The following is a 21267-nucleotide window of genomic DNA, read 5'->3' as shown; positions in this document are numbered from 1 at the left end:
GTCCGGGGGAACTACGCTCCCTGGAGCGCTCGGTGAGCCCAACCGGCGCCCACCCGGGGCCGGAAGCAGATCCTCTCCTCCGCGGCGCGGTAGGGGAGGACTGCGCGGAAGCAGGGCCGCGAGAGTTCCGGCGTCGGGGAGGGACCTCTGGGTTCGTGGCGGAAGTGGCGGGGGCGGTACCATGGCAAAGGTTTCCGCCGGGAGAGGTCCGCGAGGCCGGTGTGTCCCCGCGCGGCGGCTCCCCGACTCGGCTTCCGAGGCCGGGGCCGGACTGAGGGCTGCGTCCGGCCCTACCCGTCCAGGTGATCAGTAAGAAGTGACGACGGTGAGCCCGAGCGCGGCGATCCAGATGAACATGGGCCTGAGGGCTGGTGTGGCCGGCTGTCCGCAGGCCCTAGCGGCCGAGGCGGCCTAGCTCTCGAGCGCCCTGAGCCCGACGGATCCTTCCCTGCGTGTCATTGGCCTCTTCTCCTTCACGCGTTAATGGAGAAGCAAGAGCCTCAGCCCCTGGAAAGAGACGCCCCCTCTGGTTCGTGAGACAGTTTCTTGGGAGTGCGCTCAGAGACTCAAGCCGCAGGACTTAGCTCCTAATCCCACCCCCCCAAAGTGAGTCTCTGATCTTTGGGAAGTGATGACCCGACTTGACCACCCATCGCCAGTTCAGGGAGCTCTCGTGGTGTTATAAGTCGCCCCTTTCACGGGCCCCGAAAATTGATGAGTGTTTTCTCCCTAAGGTTTCGCAGTCAGTTCTTGGGCGTGTCCTTTTTCTGAACTAAACCGATATAATAGTTGACTTGTTCTGGTATGAACTAGGAGTTTGATGCCTGAGAGTGCTGGCCACTGCATGTAAGCCCTCTGAAGGTAGGGCCTATGTCTTGGTCTTTGTGACCAACCTCTTGTGTAGCGGGCCAGTTTTGTGGAGAGTCGCATCTAGTAAACGGTGAATTGAACTGTTTGGTGAAAGAACTGTTCTAGAACCACTAATCCAGCGTCTTAAAAACTTCTAGAAGCACTAACCGGAATCTCCTCCTTTTTCCTGCAAAGCGCCTAGTACTGCCTGAGGCTTGAACCCAGCCTGAGAAACCACATCTGAAAAATCGTGCCTATGTCTGCAGTATCAGCTTGGATTCCTCAGCTTATTCAGGGATGGGTTATCTTCAGCATTGTTAAATATATTAGCATCAATTTAGGAGATGGCTTCTTTGCAAAGGAAAGGGCTGCAAGCAAGGATTCTCAGCTCTGAAGAACAGGAGAAACTGAAAAGAGATCAAGCTTTGGTGTCTGATTTTAAGCAGCAAAAACTGGAAAAAGAGGCTCAGAAGAACTGGGACCTTTTTTACAAAAGAAATAGTACTAACTTCTTCAAAGATAGACACTGGACCACCAGAGAGTTTGAGGAGCTCAAATCATGTAGAGAGGTAAACTAATATTGTACCTTATGTGAGTTGTTTTTCATTTAAAATGCGAAGAGGAGTGTTTATTGCATTCCTGTGGGGAATGTGAGGTAGAAACTTTACGAAGCCTGTCAGAATGCTTTGTTCCTTAGAAATACACTGTTTGGTTTCAAGTAGTTTTAGCAGTTCCTGGGTTATATAATCCATAGGAAAGCGAGCTTTAGTAGAGATTTTCTATTTCTTAAACCCAGTCTGAAAGTCGTAAATATTAATTTCATACTGGGTGACTTCAGTGACAGATGCAGCTTCATAATAAAGATGATGAACACTTTACATGACCCTTTTCTAGAACTTTAAATGTGTTCTGTAATTTAAGCCTTATAATAACACTGTTGAGGTAGGCATCATGATTATCCCCATCTGCTGGTAAAAGTGAGGAACCAAGCTATTTTCAGTAATTTGTTCAGTGACAGAACACAGGTGACGGGAGGAGTCCGGATTTGAGTGTAAGCAATTTAGTCCCAGAGCCTATTTTCTTAGCCATTATGCTGTGTTTTCACCATACCAAACTACCCAGTCTTGGATGACCACAAGTGAGATGTCTGTATCAGCTTTAGGTTATCAGTTCACTTGTTTATTGTCGGCTCCCTGGGGGTAGAGACCTTGTCTCTCTCGTTTTGAGAGGTATTCTTGTAGTTTGCTTTCTTTTTCTATGATCCAGATGTAGCATAGTATGACTTTGGGTTCTCTTTCCTCAGTTTGAAGATGAAAAATTGACTATACTTGAAGCTGGCTGTGGTGTTGGGAACTGTTTATTCCCACTTTTAGAAGAAGATCTGAATATCTTTGCCTATGCCTGTGATTTTTCTCCAAGAGCAGTTGAATATGTCAAGGTTAGTGCTCCATCATATATTCTATTGTGTTGCTATTTTCTTAGAGTTCTCTGACTTGCCCTCTCTACCCATTTGCCTAATTCCAGTCCTCTCTTTGAAGCCAGCCAGCTGTGATCACCATGAGTCTGTTTTTCCCGTTTGCATACATATATAGTACCCACAAAAACAGCTTTATTCAGAAAAGTAGAAAGAATTACCAAAATGACACCCAGATACTTAGACCCAGATTTACTGATTGCCAGCATTTCGCCACATTTGTTTTGTAGACTTATTTCTTTGCTGAGCTATTTTAAAGATTTTACTTATTTATTTATTTAGAGAGGAAGCACACACACGCTCAAGTGTGGGGAGGGAGACAGGGAGAGAAAGAGCTGCTTGAGCAGATGCTGTGCTGAGTGCAGAGCACTACAAGGCGCTTTATCTCAACGACCCCGGATCATGATCTGAGCTGAAATCAAGAGTTGGATGCCTAACTGACTGAGCCACCCAGACGCTCCTGCAAAACACTTCCCTCCTAAATATGTCGTCCTACATATTAAAAAAAAAAAATAAGGGTTTTTCCTTTATGACTGCGATACACTTATTATATCTAACAAAAGTAACTGTAATCCCCTAATGTCATTAATACCCAGTACAGATTCAGATTTACTTAAATAGTCCCAGGTGTCTTTTATGGCCGTATTTCATCAAGGACTACATCTTGTACTTCCTAATGTACCTTAGCCTAAAACATTTCTGCCCTTCCCCTTGACCTTTTCCCCACTGGCATTGAGTTTTTGAAGAGCAAGCTGTTTTCTTATAATGTGGCCCCACATTCCAAATTGGTCTGATTGTTTATTCATGTCATCGTTCAGCTTGTTTCTTTATCCGCTGTGTTTCCTGTAAACTGGAAGTTAGATTTAAATCAGGTAAAATATTTTTGGCAAAAATACCATAATAAGTGATGTTGTATCTGTGATACTGCATCCTGTCCAGAGGCATTAATGTCTGGTAACCTCACTATAAGTGTTGCTAGCTTTAGTTTTGATCACTGGGTTAAGGTAGTAAACTACCTAATTCCTACCTAAGATGTACCCTCTTAAGGGGTACAAATATTTACCTTTTGCCATTAGCAAATATGTGGGCGATACTTTGGCAAATACCCAATTTTCCATCAACCTTTAACCGTTTTAGCGTCCATTAGAAGTTTTGTTGTTGTTGTTTTTAAAGATTTTGTTTATGTACTTATTTTGGAGAGAAAGAAAGTGTGCGGGGGGTGCTGGCAGAGGCAGACAGGGAAGGAGAGGGGCAAGCTGACTCCATACTGAGCATGGAGCTGGGTGTGGTACTGATCCCACGACCCCCCAAGATCATGACCTGAGCCAAAATCAAAGAGTTGGACACTCAACCAACTGAGCCACCCAGGCTCCCCTAGAAGTGTTTTTGATAGAACTATAATAGTAACATAACATAGTACTATAACTACATTGTACTATAACTCGCTTTCTTCACTCCGCGTCGTATCTTACAGAGTTTATCTTAGTACGTGTAGGTCTACCATATTTTATCTGTTGTAGTAGTCTATAGGAGGGATTACCACACTTAACAATCACCCTGTTGATATTTGTTTAAATCACTTCTAATTTTTTACTCTTATAAATAGGGTTAATCAGCATTACACACTGCTCCCCAAAACACGTGTGTATACTTTTCTCTATGGTGATAGGAGAATTCCTTGGAAAGAAAGCATTTAAATTTTAATATTTCATATATATATTTTTTAATTTAATATATAAATTTTAATGTATAGCTACCATTCTGTCTATGCCCTCACCATTTTTTTTTTTTAAGATTTTGACAGAAAGCGTGCACGCACAAGTGGTGGGGGACAGGGAGGTGGAGAAGAAGCAGGCTCCCCACTGAGCAGGGAGTTGTGGGGAGGGGAATGGAGCTCAACCCCAGGACCCTGAGATCATAACCTGAGCCGGGGGCAGATGCTTAACCAGCTGAGTAATTCAGGTGTCCTGCCCTCCCCATTTGATATCAGTCTTTTTTATCTCCCAATCTTATGTGCAAAAAGTAATATTCCATATTTTAATGTTTATTCCTTATAAATGTAAATAAGCACTAGTTTTTCTTGTGGTTGTGAGTTCCTTTATTCCAGATATGTTTATGGAGAGCCTCATATGTGCCAGTTTTAGGGGATTAAGTAGTAAATAAAACACAAAAGAACCCTCAGGTGGAGTTTTTGCATTATGGTATGAATTGTCTGTTCATAACCTTTGCCCATTTTTTTGTCATTTTCTTATCTTTAGGGTGTACTCTGAATATTCTGTTAGATTTTTTGCAAACATTTCTAATTAGCATTTATGGTATTGTCTTTTGACAAAATTTAAATTATGTGCAGATTTATTAATCTTTTCAAGGTTCTAAGGTTTTATGTCTTGTTTAGGAGTTCCGTAACTGCCTGTATATTTTTTTTAAGTTTTGGTTATTAAGTTTTTTAATTAATCTGGGAAAATTTGGGCCATTATTTCTTCAGCTCTGTTCTCTCTTCTTCTGAGATTCCAATTACATATATGTTATCCTATTTACTATTGTCCCACAGCTCTTGGATGGTGTTTTGGGTGGTGTTTTTTTTTTTTTTTAACTTTTTTTCTCTTTGCATTTTCAGTTTGTATAATTTCTTTCATCCTATCATGAAGTTCATGGATTCCTTCTAAAGCAGTAAACTTTGATGAGTCTTTCAGAAGCATCCTTCTTTTTGTTACTATGTTTCTTGTTTTTAGAATGTCTAGTTGATTCTTTTTGTAGTTTCTGTTTCTCTGCTGAAATTACCTATCTGATCTTGAATTTTGTCTTTTTCATTAGAGCCTTTAATCACAATTATTTTAAACGCCCAAACTTTAGTTTCTGGATCTATGTCGTATTTGAGTCTGGTTCTGATGATTGCTTTTGTCTCTTCAGACTGTTTTTTCTTACCTTTTTCTATGCCTTGTAGTTTTTTGCTGAATGGCGGATATGTTATATAGAGCAGTGGATACTGAGGTAATAAGGATTTGTAATAATCTAGGCAGGAGTTGAGCTGTGTTTGAAATCTGTTGCTGTAGTTACCTGTGAGGCTTATTGTTGCTATGGACACCAGAGACTAGACTTCTCTGGTGAGTTGGTTCATGTCTCCTTTTTTGGCTTTGGGTCTTCTCTTTGTACTGTTCCTTGTAAAGAGCCTATCTCTTGCAGCTTTCCCAGCTGCAGTCCACTGTTGTTATTAGCACTGGACACTTGTTGGTAAGATGCGGGAGAAGGGATTGTTACCTCATGTTCTGATTCTCAGTTTCTGAACTGTATAGTGGGCCTGTGCCTCAGGAGTGTGGTCTTCACAAGTATTTCGGCTGCTCCAGGACTAGAGCTTTTCTCTCCCTTCCCTCCCTCAGGAGGTATATACCAGTGTCCTCCTTTCTGGGGTAGATGCCATTCTCCCTTCAGATTAAGACTAGGTTTGGGGCACCTGGCTGGCTCAGTCAGAAGAGCATACAGCTCCTGATCCTGGGGTTGTGAGTTTGAGCCCCACATTGGGTGTGGAGATTACTAAAAAAATAAATAAAATTTTAAAAAAAAGATTAAAACTAGGTCTGAGCAGAGTAATTTCCTTCCCCCAGTGGCAGTGGTATTCCACCAGTAGCCTAAGGCTGTAGGCCTCAGATGGCCTTTCCCCTGCATTTTAAATCTTTTCTTCCTTAAAAGAGATGAGAAAGGCCAGCAACAAGATGGAGCACCGTCCTGTCTGTGAGAGCTCCATGATGTTCCTAGAGGAAATACCTACAAAAGAATGGGAACACCCCTGTTTCTTCAGCCCCCAGGGGCTTCACACTATAACATCCACACTCAGTCTCCAGCAGTTTATCAAATTTCTAGTTTTATCTTTCCAGTCTGGAGGCTTCTGCCTCAAGTAAGCAAATGCTTAGATCCTGTTCTCTCCCGGAAGGCACTTGTCTGTCTATCGCCATATTTTGGGATGGCTGGTGGTTCTTTGATGGGTTCCCAAAAAAGTCATTACTTTGCTGTCTCTCCATCTGTTTTCTTATTATAAAAATGGGAGCTGGGACACCTGGGTGACTTAGTTGGTTGGACGTCGGCCTTCAGCTCAGGTCATGATCCCCAGGTCTTGGGATTGAGTCCCACATCAGACTCCTTGATCAGAGGGGAGCCTGCTTCTCCCTGTGCCTGCCACTTCCCGTGCTTGTCCTCTCTCTCTCTGACAAAAAAAATTTAAAAAGAATGGGAGCTACACTTTTATACCTCTACATCTTAGAACTAAAACTAGAAGACTTTTAATTCATCAGGGTAACCAATCATCCTTTAACGTAAGTATAGAACTAGTTGTTCAAACACAATAAATCGAATAAGAAATTCATTTTTCTTCCTTGATAATTGTCACCTTTATTATCTATGGTTTTTTGATATACTTGTCATCTTTGTCATATGCAATACTAAATTCCTCTATATAGAGGGGGTCTGTTTCGGGGACTCCGTTCTGTCTCAGGGATTTATTTGTCCCCATTCTCAAACCTCATTGTTTTAGTACTACATTTTGTAATATGGTTTGATGTCAGCAGTGTACCTTCATTGTTCTTCAATTTAAAAATTGATTTGGCTATTCCTAAAGATTTTTGCTTCCAGATGAATTAAATTTGCCTTGTCCATGGATTTCTAGAAATCCATTGGGATTCTCTTGAGATCGCGTTGGATTTAGAAGTGGAATTATGGGTGGAATTGACATTTCAATATTGAGTCTCCCCACCCAGTACTTTTGTGTCTGTGTTTATTCGAGTCCTTATTTATACTACAGAAGAGATTAATATTTTTTATTTTTTTTTATTTTTTAAAGATTTTATTTATTGGACAGAGAGAGAGACACAGCGAGAGAGGGAACACCAGCAGGGGGAGTAGAAGAGGGAGAAGCAGGCTTCCTGCTGAGCAGGGAGCCTGGTGTGGGGCTCGATCCCAGGGTCCTGGGATCATTACCTGAGCCGAAGGCAGACTCTTAACCACTGAGCCACCCAGGCGCCCCGAGATTAATATTTTTTATAATGCTCTTATAATGCCTTATACTTTATGATACTCTTTCTTTATGATACTCTTATACATTATCTTTTCTTGTAATGCTCTTAAACCCACCATCCACCATGTACAGGAACACACTTGTGGCAAAAAAAAAAAAAAGAAGAAAAATTAGGTTTACTTAGCTTGCTGCCTCAAGGGAAAGTATGCCCCAAAGAACTGTGGGAGCATCTCCATGAGTGGATTTGGAAGGACTTCCCAGAGGATTTAGACTTGTAATAGGTGATTCAAAGGAGAGGATTAAGGAAGTATAGGTCAGTTTTATCATCCCTTTAGAAATATATACTTCTAGAATGCTCCGCTTTGAATATGTGATAGCTTGTGTTGTCTCCTTAGTTAAAGATGATTTGTTAAAATGAACTCTTGCTCCTCCTAGCAGTATTGAATAGTGCATGCTTTAGTGTACAAATGCTGCATCACCCAGTTTCACCCAGTAACAAAGTGATCTTTGATTTTTGTGCAGCAGTGCACAAGTGGAAATAGGATCTCCTTTTATTTTTTCCATTGGATCTCCTTTTGATGCTGAATTTTTCTATGTGTGTCAACACGGATGGTGTATTAAAGTTCTTTTTTCTTTTTTCCCCCTTCCCTAGCAAAATCCTTTATATGACACAGAAAGATGCAAGGTGTTCCAGTGTGACCTAACCAAAGATGACCTTCTGGAACATGTGCCCCCAGAGTCTGTGGATGTTGTCATGTTGATATTTGTACTGTCTGCTGTTCACCCTGATAAGATGCACCTTGTCTTACAAAATATTTACCAGGTTAGTGATTTGGAGCCTAGAGGTTGGACATCCTGATCTTTTTGCTTACCTCCCTTCTGAGGCTCATGTCTAGATTCGCAGAGTCTCATTCTCACTAGGGTAGGCTCTGTAGTCAGTGTATGGAAAGGGGTTCTCCTACTTTTAAAACATTCACCCTAAATTCTGATTTTTCTGGTAGCCATCACTGCTCTTTAGACCTTGGCCAGCCTTGGAGCAAGGACGATTCTGCAATTATCTGGGCTCTGTACATGGAATAACATGCAGATATTCCCTGCTGGAAAGTGAGGGGAGAGTATGGTTCGGTGGTCAAGAAGCACCTGGCTTTCCTGCTTAAACGAGTTCCTTTACCTCCCTGAGCCTCAGTTTCATTACCTATAGAATATTGAGATACTAGGTTGTATGAAATATATGAAATATGTATAAAGTGCTTAGCACGATGCCTAGAACATGGTAAGTGCTCTTTAGAAGTCAGCCATTGTTGTTACTAGAATGGGAAGAGCCCAACTGCTCTGGCCATCAGGAGGCTGCTGTAGCACTCAGGAAGTAAAGAGACACTCTGATGTCATGTGACTCAAGACGTATCATCTCACCTTCTTCCTTGGGCATCAGTTTCCTTGGCTGTAAAATGGGGTCTCTCAGAGTTACTAGGAGATGCAGGTGAGATCATGAATGAGGCTGCTTTGTAAACTGTAGTAGAATTTCTCTTACATCTATGGCAACAGTGTTGATTCATTTAAAAATCAACTAAATTAAATTGTAAAAAAGGTACATTCTTACCTTAAACATTTTATTATAACTTAAAATATGTTAATATTCATTCGTTACTCTTTCATATAGAGCCATGTCCTTTTCTTTGAGTAGGGGGCTGTTTATCATTTTTCTTACATGAACCACATATACAGTAGAGTTTTGGTTTCTTTAGAAGTGGAGTGAAGGGCTCCTGGGTGGCTCAGTTGGTTAAGTGTCTGCCTTCGGCTCAGTTTGTGATCCCTGGGTCCTGGGATCGAGCCCTGAGTTGGGTTCCCTGCTTAACAGACAGTCTGCTTCTCCCTCTGCCCCTCCCCCTGCTCGTACTGACTGGCTCGCTCGCTCTCTCAAATAAATAAATAAAAAGCTTAAAAGTGGAGCAGAGACTTAAAAACAATTGGAAAGTAATGTGAGGGCAGATTCTTTAATATTTTTACCCAGACTTACCCTTGCTTCTCCCACACCTAATTAAATAGCAGTTTGTTCAGTGCTGCTTTATCAAGTATCGAATGTACTTTTAGAAAACAAAAGTGCTCATTTTTTGCATATTGCATTGTTTATGTACTCATATATAATTCTAAATCTAAGTACAGCTGGCATAAGCAAGTTTGGGAACCAACACAGGTGACCTGTGGTAAGCACACAGCTCACCTGGGGGCCACTTAAGTGCAAAGGCACACAGTCTAGAAAGCCTGTAAGCCTTCCCTGTACAGTGAGTCAGGGGCCTCAATCAGCCTGCTTTATAAAGGGAGAAAAGAGCAGTCAGCAAGTTGAAAAAGTAGGTGTTTTAAATGTTTTTTAAGAAATTCAGGTATTGCCATGTTAGTTTCAGCTCTCTGCTTGTGAGGTTTTGTAAGGTTTTTTTTCCTCCTTACTTCCCCTTTCCCTGCCCATGGTATGTGAGCAGATGAGAACCCAGCATGTCCCCACAAATGGGCGTGGAACTCAAGCTGGGTGAAGAGGGAAGAGAGGGCATCAGGGAAGAGAAGGTAGGATCACCTGATTTGAAGGTCCAGGTGAGGGCAAATGATGATTAGATTAAAGATGGGAAACTAGAGAGAGCTGGAAAGATGGGGCGAGTGGCTAGGGTGACTTGTATAACATTGAGAGACTGGAGGGGTTATACTTTTTGCTCTTTTTTTTTTTTTTTAATGATTTTTTATTATATTATGTTAGTCACCATACAGTACATCCTCGGTTTCCGATGTAAGGCTCGATGATTCATTAGTTGTGTATAACACCCAGTGCAGCATGCAATACGTGCCCTCCTTACTACCCATCACCGGTCTATCCCATTCCCCCACTATACTTTTTGCTCTTGACAAGACTCGGGGACATTATCATGGGAGTGAGTAGTCCAGGAGGGTGGAGGACAAGATCTTGGAAGAGAGAAGCTCAAGTCATTAAGAGGCCAGCATATTTGGAAGGACAATCCGCATATTGTGAAATTGCTCAGAACTAAGAATGGAGTAGTATTAAGGATAGGAGAATAAACCAGAAGATACATTCAATCATTAAATAGGGAAATGACCCTGGAACTAATAGATGACAGTAGCATTAAAGGATAGCAGATGATATAATCTGATGATAAGAGAGTCAGGGCTAGGTGTAAGTTTAGGGAGGAAAAAGAATACACAAGAAAGTAGTGGTGAGAGCAGGCAGGACACCAACCTCATCTCCAAGCCCAGTGGTACAAGGGTGAGTGGAGAGAACACAGCCCTGGCTTGAGAGGTTGCAGGGAAAATTGTGTCCTTAGGGGACGGTCTGTTAGCACAAGAATCTGAAGAACATTCAGAAGAGGTGGATACCAGTGATTTCCCTGATGTAGGGTTTCAGGGATTGGGGAGAAGTAGGAGACAGGGACAGAATAAGGAGTATCTAGAACTTTATGGGAATGAAAGTGCTTACTTCAGTACTTCTTTTCAGCATTACACTGGAGGTCCTAATCAGCTCAAAAAGACAAGGGGAAAAAAAAGATGGGGAAAAAAATAAGGATGAGAGACAAAACTCACTATTTGCAGATAATGTAATTGTCTAATTAAAAAGTATTCAAAGACTACAGAAGTATAAGATGAATGTAATATACTTAAAATGTCACTGAGCTATACACCTAAAAAAGAGTAACATGCATTGTGCAATTTTACTTTTCCATTTAATATTATACATTTTATTTATTTTTTTGTTTGGTTATTTAGGGGTTTTTTGGTAGGGTGTTTTTTTTTCCCCCCTGAAGAAATTGACAAACTGATTCTAAGTTTACATAAAAGAACAAAGGGTCAAAACACTCCTGAAGGAGAATGAGTTGGGAGAAATTTATACCCTACCAGATATAAGGACTTACTGCTACAGTAATTAAGACAGAATGGTATTGGCAGAGGGACAGACAAATTGAATGTGATAGCTTAAAAATCGAGCCATGCATAAATGGAAATTTGCTGTATGATGGAGGTGATAATGAAGATCACTGGGGAAAGAAGGACTGTTGAGTGGGTGCTGCTGGGACCACCAAGTGTCCATGCAGGCAAGAGTGAAATTGTCCTCCTCACATCCTCTACAAAAATCATTCTGAGGTGAATTGAAGACTTAAATAGGAAAGACAAAAGAAGAAAATACAGGAAAGAATCTTTATGACCTCTGAGTGGTGAAAACTTTTTCAAGACCCAAAGCATTCTAAGCATTAAGATGATTATAATAAAAGTAGGAGTTTCTGTTCTTCAAAAGATAATATAATACAAAGGAATTTAAAAATTTAAAGTCTGTAGAACTGATGAAAAGATCAGTATCCAGAATATGTGAGGAATTCGTGTGTAAGAAAGACAAGCAGATGAACAGAAGAATGGCAGACATGAGTAGTCATTTTATTGAAGAGAACACACACATGAAAAGATAACCTCACTAACCCAGGAAATATAAAATAGAACCCCAGTGAGACACCGTGAGATTATCAAAATTAAGAAGTCTGACAAAGTCAAGTATTGATGAGGATATGCCTATTCTTGACTTAAATGGAAACGTAGAATACACTCTCTGTATTTTAATAGTAATGAAATGTTATATATATATTTTTTTAATTGAGTTGAGCTGTCTCAGTTCACACTTGGCCCCCGTTCTAACCTTTCTTTAGTAACAAATTCCATTTCAGCGATCCTTTCTATTTTTCCCCCCTAATAGAAATCTTTTTTCTGCTGATCTGGAAAAAGTTCACAGTAATAGTGGATTGCTGGCTCGGCCTCATACATAGTAACTGAGTGGTTGAGTTGAAATCATGTGCTTCATCAGGAAATTACCAGAAGGAGAAGTTATCTCTCAGCCTCCAACGATAATAAGACAGTCTTTGGGCAGCTCTGAAGCCTTGTTTGAACAACCACAGAAATAAGCTGTCGTAAGGTAGATGTGATTACTGTAGGATGTTAACGCTAGAGAATGTTTTAAACTACGCAAGTTTAAGCTGAAAGACAGCCTTAAGGTTGAATTCCCTCATTTTTGGAATAGAATGTTGATGTGAAAATAGACAAAATTTGTCATCAGAAGACCTGGGTACTTGTCTGCCAGTGCCACCAACTTAACTTGCCTTGAAACCTCAGGCAAGTCACTTTTACTCTGAGCCTTACTCGCTGTAAAGTGGGTATAATAGATCTACCCTACCCTACTTCTTGGAGTTGTTTGGTGAGTGAAAGAACGTAACGGTGAGAAATGCCCGGTTAGCTATACAGTGCCAGGATCAACGGAGGCATTAGTATCGAACTTACTATTTTACAGAAAAGAAAACACAGGGATGAAATTACTTGCTCGAGGTTGTTCAGCTAGTTACGGAAGAACTGGGGTGTGAATCAAGGTTTTCAAATTCCTGAGTGAGTGTTCTTTCTCCTGTCCCATGTTGCCCTTCCTTCCTCCTATGATTAAGAATCAGTCTTTTTCATGTAAGTTAAATTTTTCAGAATTTTCTTTGCAATTATTCACATTTTTTAAAACTTAGCATTTCAGACTAAGCTAAGGTAGGATGTATTTCTCCAAGAGGCTCTTTATGGACAATATTTAAAATGCATGCTCGTGTTTACTAAGTCAGAAAATCTGCAGCACACTTGGAAGTATTAGGGATAATCTTTCATACTCTATTCAGAAGAGGAAGTACGTCAAACTGCGTCAAAAATCTGTTGTAATAGTATGTGTCATGTCTTAAAAATCATCTTACTGATGTGATGAATCAGAATAAGATTTAATAAAATTAGTGTCCCCCTTTAAAGTCCACTCTTATTTGGTAGTGTTAATGCAGTTTGTAAGAATTCTCACATAAAAAGCAAATGTCACAGTGTGTGCCACTTTCTTTTCATTCTGAAAAGCATATGCTGTTTGCTTTGAAAGATAGAGGCGGTTATACCCACACCCTGCTGATGCCACCTCCCAGGTTTTGAGACACTTACTCTGTGACACCTATCTCTGAAAGGCTTTAGTGAGGGACTCCCAGCTGGGCCTGAAGGGATCCCCTTCCCTACACCACTGCACTGTCCTGAGGATCTTCTACTAAGAAGCATAGCACAAGGGAAGAATACTCAGTTACCCATCCCCCCATAGCCTCTCTTTCTTGTTAGTAGTGTGAGTGGAATTGGAATAACACCTCCCCCTACCCCTGTCCAGGTCCAGGGCGAACAGATGTCTCTGACTCTACAATATGCTGCCTTTTGACCCACATGTGAGTCTTGACTCTCCCACTTAGTGGCGATGTGTGAATCGTGGACAAATCACTTACCTAGTGTCAGTTTCCTCATTTCACGTGAGGCTGATAATCACTCCTTCCTCCTGTCTGAGAAACTGCAGAGTGCTATCAGCTATTATTAGCAGGGTGGGCAAGCTGTGCAGAATTGTAGCACAGTGAACCCCACACTGAGGCTCACTCAGTCTCCCCCCACACTCACCCCACACTGAGAATGAGGAAAGCCAGCCAGAAGCAGTAAGAAGACAAAATGACATTTTTTTTTCAAGAGACAATTTGACTGCAGGGTCATATACTAGGAGATGGCTAATAAAATGTTGGGAGAACATGCTTTAGAGAAGCATGTTCTTAAACATTAACATTTTGATTATATGACCTCTGATTATATGACCTGGACCTTGTAAGTGCTCGAGAAATACCCCTCCAATGCATGGGTCCCTATGGTGTTGCTATACCTTTGATTAGGAGGTCCTTTTTCCTTCAAACTCTGGATGGTTCAGTCTGGTTCTTTTCATAATTATCACTAATATAAGTTATTTTGATCCCTAAATCAATCAGATTTTAAGTTTTATTTGACCTGTCAGTATGTCAAGTGCCACCTGCTTTTGTTTCATAGGTATTAAAACCAGGCAAAAGCGTCTTGTTTCGTGACTATGGGCTGTATGATCATGCCATGCTTAGATTTAAAGCTGGCAGCAAACTTGGAGAAAACTTTTATGCTAGACAAGATGGAACCAGATCATATTTTTTTACTGATGGTAAGGTTAATGGAATCTGCTTTTATTTCTGTTTACTTGCTTGCATTATCACTGTGGTACTGGTTGGGGGTGGGGGCAGCAACACAGAGCACACATGCACAAGGTCCTGGCTGGGACCATCTCCAGTGCATACCATTTATCCAGCACCTGGGGTGACAGGGACACAGCTCTGACCATGGTAAGCTCACAAGCCTCCTCTGATGACAATGTCTTGTTAGTGAGCCTGGGTTAATGGATAGGCTCTGACATGCCACATGTATACTCTGTTAGGAACTGTGCTGGAAAGGGGGGAGGGCAAATCAAGATCTTCACTTTGTTCAGTCACAAATAAAACAAGTAGGACAGGGGCACCTGGCTGGCTTAGTCGGAAGAACATGCAACTCGATCTCAGGGTCGTGAGTTGAAGCCCCACGTTGGGTGTAGAGATTACTTAAAAAAAAAAAGTAAATTTAAAAACACACACACAAGTAGGAATGTATAATGCCTGGAGATAACCTTCCCAGGTCACAAAGGCAAGAAACCTTTGTAAAGGTGTTAAGTACACACATTTGCTATAAAGGGGTCTTTCAAAAGTCATTTTGATAAAAACATCTAAACACTGATCATTATTTTGGTCTTATACTAGGTATTTTAAGCCTATGTAGTAATTTGGACCATAAAATAATTATCTTCTTAAACTCCATTTTTACAAACATTTATATGTCTTGAAATGAAATATTCTTTGGGGTTTAAAATGAAATAAAAAATGGGTGATTACCATTAAAACTAAAGTCATAGAAATGTCTGGTAAAATGAAAAATTTGTTTTAATGTTTCTGATTCCTGAGCTCTGAGTCAGCCACTTGTGAATAATTGAGAAGATGCAGTGATGTCTGCAGAGTGCGACAGAGCACATTCTGCGGAGTGGCGCTCTTACTAAGAGTCTTTGTTTTTGCTGCATAGCCATTCTGTTTATTTCATTTAACATGTAGTGATGAATCATTGAGGTTAAATTTTCCTTAGGGCATATCACCCAAAAGTGACGGTTTTCCCCACTCTGGTCACAGATGTTCCTCCATCCCATTCGGATAGATGAGGTGCTTGATATAAACACATTGGACACATGAAGACTTTGTATGATTATACCCAGTTTGGAATTGTGTTTCTTTTTACTCAAACTTTACTATTTGGGGACTTACTCTTACTAATAAGAGGTTAAAGTGGCCGTACTCCAGGTTGTCCTTAAAACTTTTTTGATTAAATTATTTAGTTGGAGGTTTCTATTTGGGTGTAAGATGGGAAGTAGTAGTGTGTTACTTTCCAAAATGAAACCTTCTATAAATTTTAGCATGGGAATTTCTGTTATAGTAAAAAAAAGTCCTTTTCAGCACCGCCCCCACCCGGGCTCTCCTCTTTACACTGCAGAGCAAATGTAGTAGTATGATCGAGACGGTGAGCATTGTTGATCTGCTTGCTTTACAGAATTCCTGGCTCGGCTCTTTACGGACACAGGTTATGAAGAAGTGGTGAATGAGTATGTGTTTCGTGAGACGGTGAACAAAAAAGAAGGCCTGTGCGTTCCAAGAGTTTTCCTTCAGAGCAAATTCCGAAAGTGTCCTAAGAACCCAACTCCCGTGACCCTGGGCCCAGGTCACAAGTCCTGACCTTTCACGAGGTTGCCATTTGTGCCTCCCTTTAAAAAGGAAAATTTAAAGTCACTCTTCATTTTGTATATTTTTATAGTTTAACTTTTTTAAAGGAGGATATATAATTTTTATATTAAAAAAGTAGCAAGTGTCTGTGTGTGTATTATAGAAATGCAAATAAGATGACCGGGCCTGAAAAGTAAAGAAAGTTTTATGGTGTAATTTAGCCGTGCTGTCTGACTAAAATTCCACGAAGGGGAAAGCATAAGCACTTTAAGAGATCCTTGCCATCACTCTTGTGATTCTGTAAGTGTGCCTCCAGGCAGCATGTCAGGCAACCCTGTGGAAAAATGAGGCCAAATAGACTAAAATAACGCATCCAGATATATTCTTAGCCTGAAGGATTGTTCTCTTTTGTTCTCTTTCCAGTGTGTCTCATTTGCCCATTTCTCTCTGCTTCAGTTCATTTATGTGCCTCTTCAAGACCAGTGTTTCACAAATAATAGCCTTTGCTATAACTGAAGAACCCACCGTGGCTCCCTGCCTAATTCTTGAGACCCTCTCGAATTGAGCCAGGCCCTGGCCATACTGCCCTAGGGAGAGAGAGGAATGCCATCACTTGTCCTTCCCATCCACCCGATGCATTTTCTCCAGGAATACAGTGGATGGACTGTCCCCCATAAAGGACAGTCTTACCCCATAAAGGAAGGGCTGCAGAGTTTCCACTTGGAATATTTGAAGTTGGCCTAATGACATACCCACCTTGGACACTGAGCAAGGTAACCTCTCAGTGACCCACTTTAAAATAATGTTGGTTCTAAAATCTACTTAAATGAGTGACATGACCTAGTCCTTCAGAGTTTTAGCTATGAGCCAATGGATTGGATTAAGAAACAAAAATAAGGCTAAGCATAATAAAAACAAGGCTTTAGTCCCACTACCTCTGTGTCCCCCTGTTGATTCTCCCCAGGCAAACCTTTATTATTGCATCCCAGGTTAAGACGGTACAGCAGCAGGGTTTTCCACAGGTCGGGTGCCCAGGGGCCCAGGAAAGCAAAGCCACAGTTCAGTAGCAAAACTTGAATAGCATTTATTGAATCATAGACTATGAAGAATCCACCAATATTGCCTTGTCTTCACAGACAGAATACAGCTCCAGAAAGGCAGTGAGTATCAGTTAACCGTATTATAGAAAATAGTATAAGGACCATAATATTATATAGTATAGTAAATATGCTATGTTTAGTATATATATTATACTACACAGTATATATCCTATGCTGTACCATATAGTACAGGTATTTCTTTGAGTTTTTGGTCTATACTACATACAGTAATGCTAATGAAATTGTATCATGTGACTTGGAGTTTGGAAATCTGGGTTCGAGTGCAGGACTTTAACCGCCCCCCCCCCTCCCCGCGAGTCACCAGCTTTATAGAGCCTCAGCTTTCACATCTAAGGCTGAGCTCCTGTGACCTACAGCCCAGGTATGCTGCTAGCGCTATGAGGTCATTCACTTGGGAGTGCTTTGCTTACTAAAAAGTGCCAGCCAAGTGCTAGCTATTTCTGTTAGTTTGTATTCCTCAAGAAAATAACCTCTCCCATTATTAAATCCTAATTCGTCTTCCAGAAGGCTGTCGTCTTTAATCTTGAGGTTCTCGAGAGGGCCTGGGATTTGGATGTTGTACCGCAAGGTGGCGCTAGATGCTCAATAAGCCCATTGGCCTTTGCTCTGGTTTTAATCTCCGTTCTAGCATGTCCATTTTTATTGTCATTGAAAAGGAAGGAAAATGCTTACAAATGTGTTTTCTAGGTCAACCTTATCTCGTAAGATCAATTTTGGCCTCACTGTGGAAATAAGAAGTAAGGATACTTTTATCCAGCATTCCATCTACTTTACCTACTGAAGGTATTTGCTTTCATCTGAATTTGGGCAATGTTTTAGGCACTAGGCTCTGAGCCTGTCTGCAAGGCCCCCACCCCTCTCTCATCCCTGAATGGTTCTATGGATTCATTTTTACTGTTGCTAGGGATTAAGGCAAAGCAGGAGAAGAGACTGCAGCCTGGATACTTGCTTGCCTCACACGTTATTCATAGTTATCTTTAACAGCATTTGGTTTCCTATTTCACAGTAGTCAACAAGCAAGGAAGGGAAAATTGTGAAATAAATCATGTGCATCGAGAGAGTGGAGCGGGACCATGTTTGCTGTTGGGAAGCAAATATTTAATATAAACTTAAGTAGGCTCTGCCTCTGAAATATTCCATTAAAAATAAAATTAGCTACTTTTCACTTTTCTGCCCTTTTCACGTGTGGCATTTCGTTAGACACGTTTGGTAAGTACCCACTGGAAACAGGGCGTTGTGGGGTCCGCTCTGGCTGGAGTACAGGGGTGGGGAGGGAGGACAGTGTGGGTACACTCTTGAGAGGTAGGGAAGCAGCCCAACCATATCTCCACTAAGCCAAAGTGCGACAGCTAGGACAGCAAACACAAACACTCCGAATACCAGAGAAAAGAAAAAGAGGAAGAGAGGCTATGGAAAACCTGAGGGTGTCAACTGTCACCATCACTTGGAAAGAATATTTCCACAGTTTCCAGTAGAGGCATCATAGACCCTGGTGTAGGGCATAGCCATGGAGATGAGAACGTGACACAGCTCCTTCACGGTAACTTCCCAAGCACATCTAGAAAAATACCATGACTAGCAAAATGAGGTCATTCCTAGAGGAAATACAACTTGTAACAAGATAGTCAGCTCTAATTAGAAACAATTACTCGAGACTCCCTTCTTTCACCCATCAAATGAATAAAACTTAAAATAACAGTAATACTTAATGCTGGTGAAACGATGGAGAGATCAATTATGGAGATACAAAAAGTATGGCTTCTCTAAAACAACACTGTCCACTAGGACTTTCTGAAACGATGGAAATAATCTCCGGCTGCATTGTCCAATATGGTAACCACTAGCCACATGTGATTACTAAGGACTAAGGCTAGTGGCCAGTGCAACAGAGGAACTGATTTTAAAATGACATTTAAATATAAATGTAGCCACATGTGGCTAGTGACTACCATATTGGACAATGCAAGTCTAGAACACAAGTTAGCATTGTGTACCAAATTTCATAAATCCACATAATCTTTGATTCAGTAACCCCATGTTTGGGAATCCAATTTAAGGAAATAATTACAAGTATTTATACAAACATTTTCATGAAAATGCTATTTACAGTAGTGTAAAGGCAACAACAGCTTAAATGTCTAAAAATAGGAGATAGGTTATATAAATTATATCAAATTAGAATATTGTACAGTCATTAAAAATAATAAGAAAATGCTCATAAAATTAAGTAAGCAGGAATATAAAAATGTAGAGAAGAATGGTTTCATTTACATTTAATAATAAATATTATAAAAGTTTAGGTAGAAATATTTTTTAAGAACCCACCTAGGAAAGAACCAGTTTTAAATGGTCAAAATATTTGACCAGAGTTGTTTAATTACAGCTGATACTTTTTCTTCTTTGTATGTTTCTGAAAAGTTCATGTTTTCTCTAATGAGCATATACTGCCTTTACATTAAGGGGGAAAAATGTAATCTAGCATCTTCAGAACTCCTTTCCAGAACTCACAAGTTAACTAAAATCCTTGTGACAAATCTGCTAGACATGCTATTTCAACCTTTAAGATTCTTACCCACCAGGAGCTAGAGGACACCTCCCAAGAGAGAGAATAGGTGTCTTAGAATATTCTTTTTGTTCTCAGTGCTCTGGAGTCATGGTGAGGTGACTCAGATTGCAGGGTTCTCATCTGTTGGGCTGGGCCCTCCGTTGGCCCTGCTCTGAATTTGGAGATGCAGAACCCTCAGTTTGGGGAAATTTACTCTAATTAATTATTTATAATGATTCCTTACAACTACCAACACGTGCGTGCACATACACATGCCCGTTCTCTTTCTGGAACTCTAATCATTAAAATGTTGAACTTTCTGAACCAATAGTATAGTTTTACAACCTATTCTCTCTTTTCCCACCATCTCTCTTATTTCATGTTTTGCTTTCTGGGAGATTTGATTCAGTCAGAACCTTCCACTGAGTTGTTAATTTCTGCTTTCATATTTTTAAATTCCAAGAGTGCTTTTTTATTCTTTCAATGTTCATTTTAAAAATATCAACTTAGTCTTGCTTCGTAGATGCAGTGTCTTCTCTCTCTCTAAGGCATAGGTTCACAGGGGCACTATTGTCCCCAAAGGCACAAAAATTGGTTCTTTAGGGGGTGGCAAAAAAACTTAGATATTACAATGATTTGTAGCCCTTCAAAACTCAACCCTATCTGACAAAATCATATTCTTTAATATTTAATTTCTCTTATTAGAGAAAATAAAATTGAATTCTAATTTTTCTCCTTAGACGTGTGATTTAGGTTTTCATCTCCCTGCATAGTCTCTGTGTATTGGTCTGAGTTTTCCAGAAAAACAATCAGTTTTATAGAGAGTGATAGAGATATATACATACAGTATATATCTTGAACAACACAGGGGTTAGGGGAACCAACCCCTTGTGCAGTCAAAAATCTGCAATAACTTTTGACTCCCCAAAAACTTAACTACCAATAGCCTACTGATGACCAGAAGCCTTACTGATAATGAACAATTAACACATACTTTGTATGTTCTACACTATATTCCTAAACATATTCTGTACTGTATTCTTTTGATAAAGTAAGCTAGAGAAAAGAAAATGTTAAGAAAATCATAGGAAAGAGAAAATATATTTACAGCACTGTGCCATAAAAAATGTGCATATAAATGAGCCTGTGCAGTTCAAACCCGTGTTGCTCCAGTCTCAACTATGAGAGAGAGCTACTGTAAAGAATTGGCCCCACACTTATGAAGACTGAGAAGTGTAAGATCTGCAGTCGGCAAGCTGGAGACTCAAAAGAGCAAGTGGTATAGCCCCAGCCTGAGCCTGAAGGCCTAAGAAGCAGGATTATCAGTGGTTGAAGTCCAGTCTGAGTGTGAAAGCAGGACAAGACCAATGTCCCCAGTCAAGACAGGCAGAGAGAAAGAACTCATCTTACTCAGCCTTTTATTCTATTCGGGCCTTCAACAAACCGGGTGAGGCCCACCCACGTTGGGGAGGCCAACCTACTTGACTCAATCTACTGACTGAAATAGCAATCTCATCCAGAAATGCCCTCACAGACACCCCCAGAAATAATGCTTAAGCAGATATCTGGGTACTTTGAGGTCCAGTCAAATTGACACATTAAAT

At 40.6% G+C, this 21267-nt stretch overlaps 1 protein-coding gene across 5 annotated transcripts; it reads left to right on the top strand.

Moving 5' to 3' along the window:
• The first annotated feature begins 17 nt into the window (after window positions 1-17).
• On the top strand, window positions 18-18289 carry METTL6 (methyltransferase like 6). 5 transcript variants are annotated; one of them, XM_040636832.1, is made up of 6 exons: window positions 18-32; window positions 1045-1418; window positions 2153-2287; window positions 7981-8151; window positions 14226-14367; window positions 15828-18289. In XM_040636832.1, exons 2-6 carry the CDS (start codon window positions 1194-1196, stop codon window positions 16007-16009), a joined length of 855 nt encoding a protein of 284 aa, XP_040492766.1. In that variant the 5' UTR covers window positions 18-32; window positions 1045-1193; the 3' UTR covers window positions 16010-18289. The 5 variants fall into 5 exon arrangements, with proteins under 5 accessions (XP_040492766.1, XP_008707081.1, XP_008707076.1 ...); XM_008708859.2 differs by lacking the exon at window positions 18-32 and adding an exon at window positions 164-529; XM_008708854.2 differs by lacking the exon at window positions 18-32 and adding an exon at window positions 164-606.
• Window positions 18290-21267: the final 2978 nt, after the last annotated feature.

The sequence above is a fragment of the Ursus maritimus genome, unplaced genomic scaffold (genome assembly GCF_017311325.1).
Source record: "Ursus maritimus isolate PB19 unplaced genomic scaffold, ASM1731132v1 scaffold_20, whole genome shotgun sequence".
NCBI classification, from domain to species: domain Eukaryota; kingdom Metazoa; phylum Chordata; class Mammalia; order Carnivora; family Ursidae; genus Ursus; species Ursus maritimus.
Note: the sequence above shows the minus strand (reverse complement) of the source record. Positions and strands in the feature narration are given on the sequence as shown.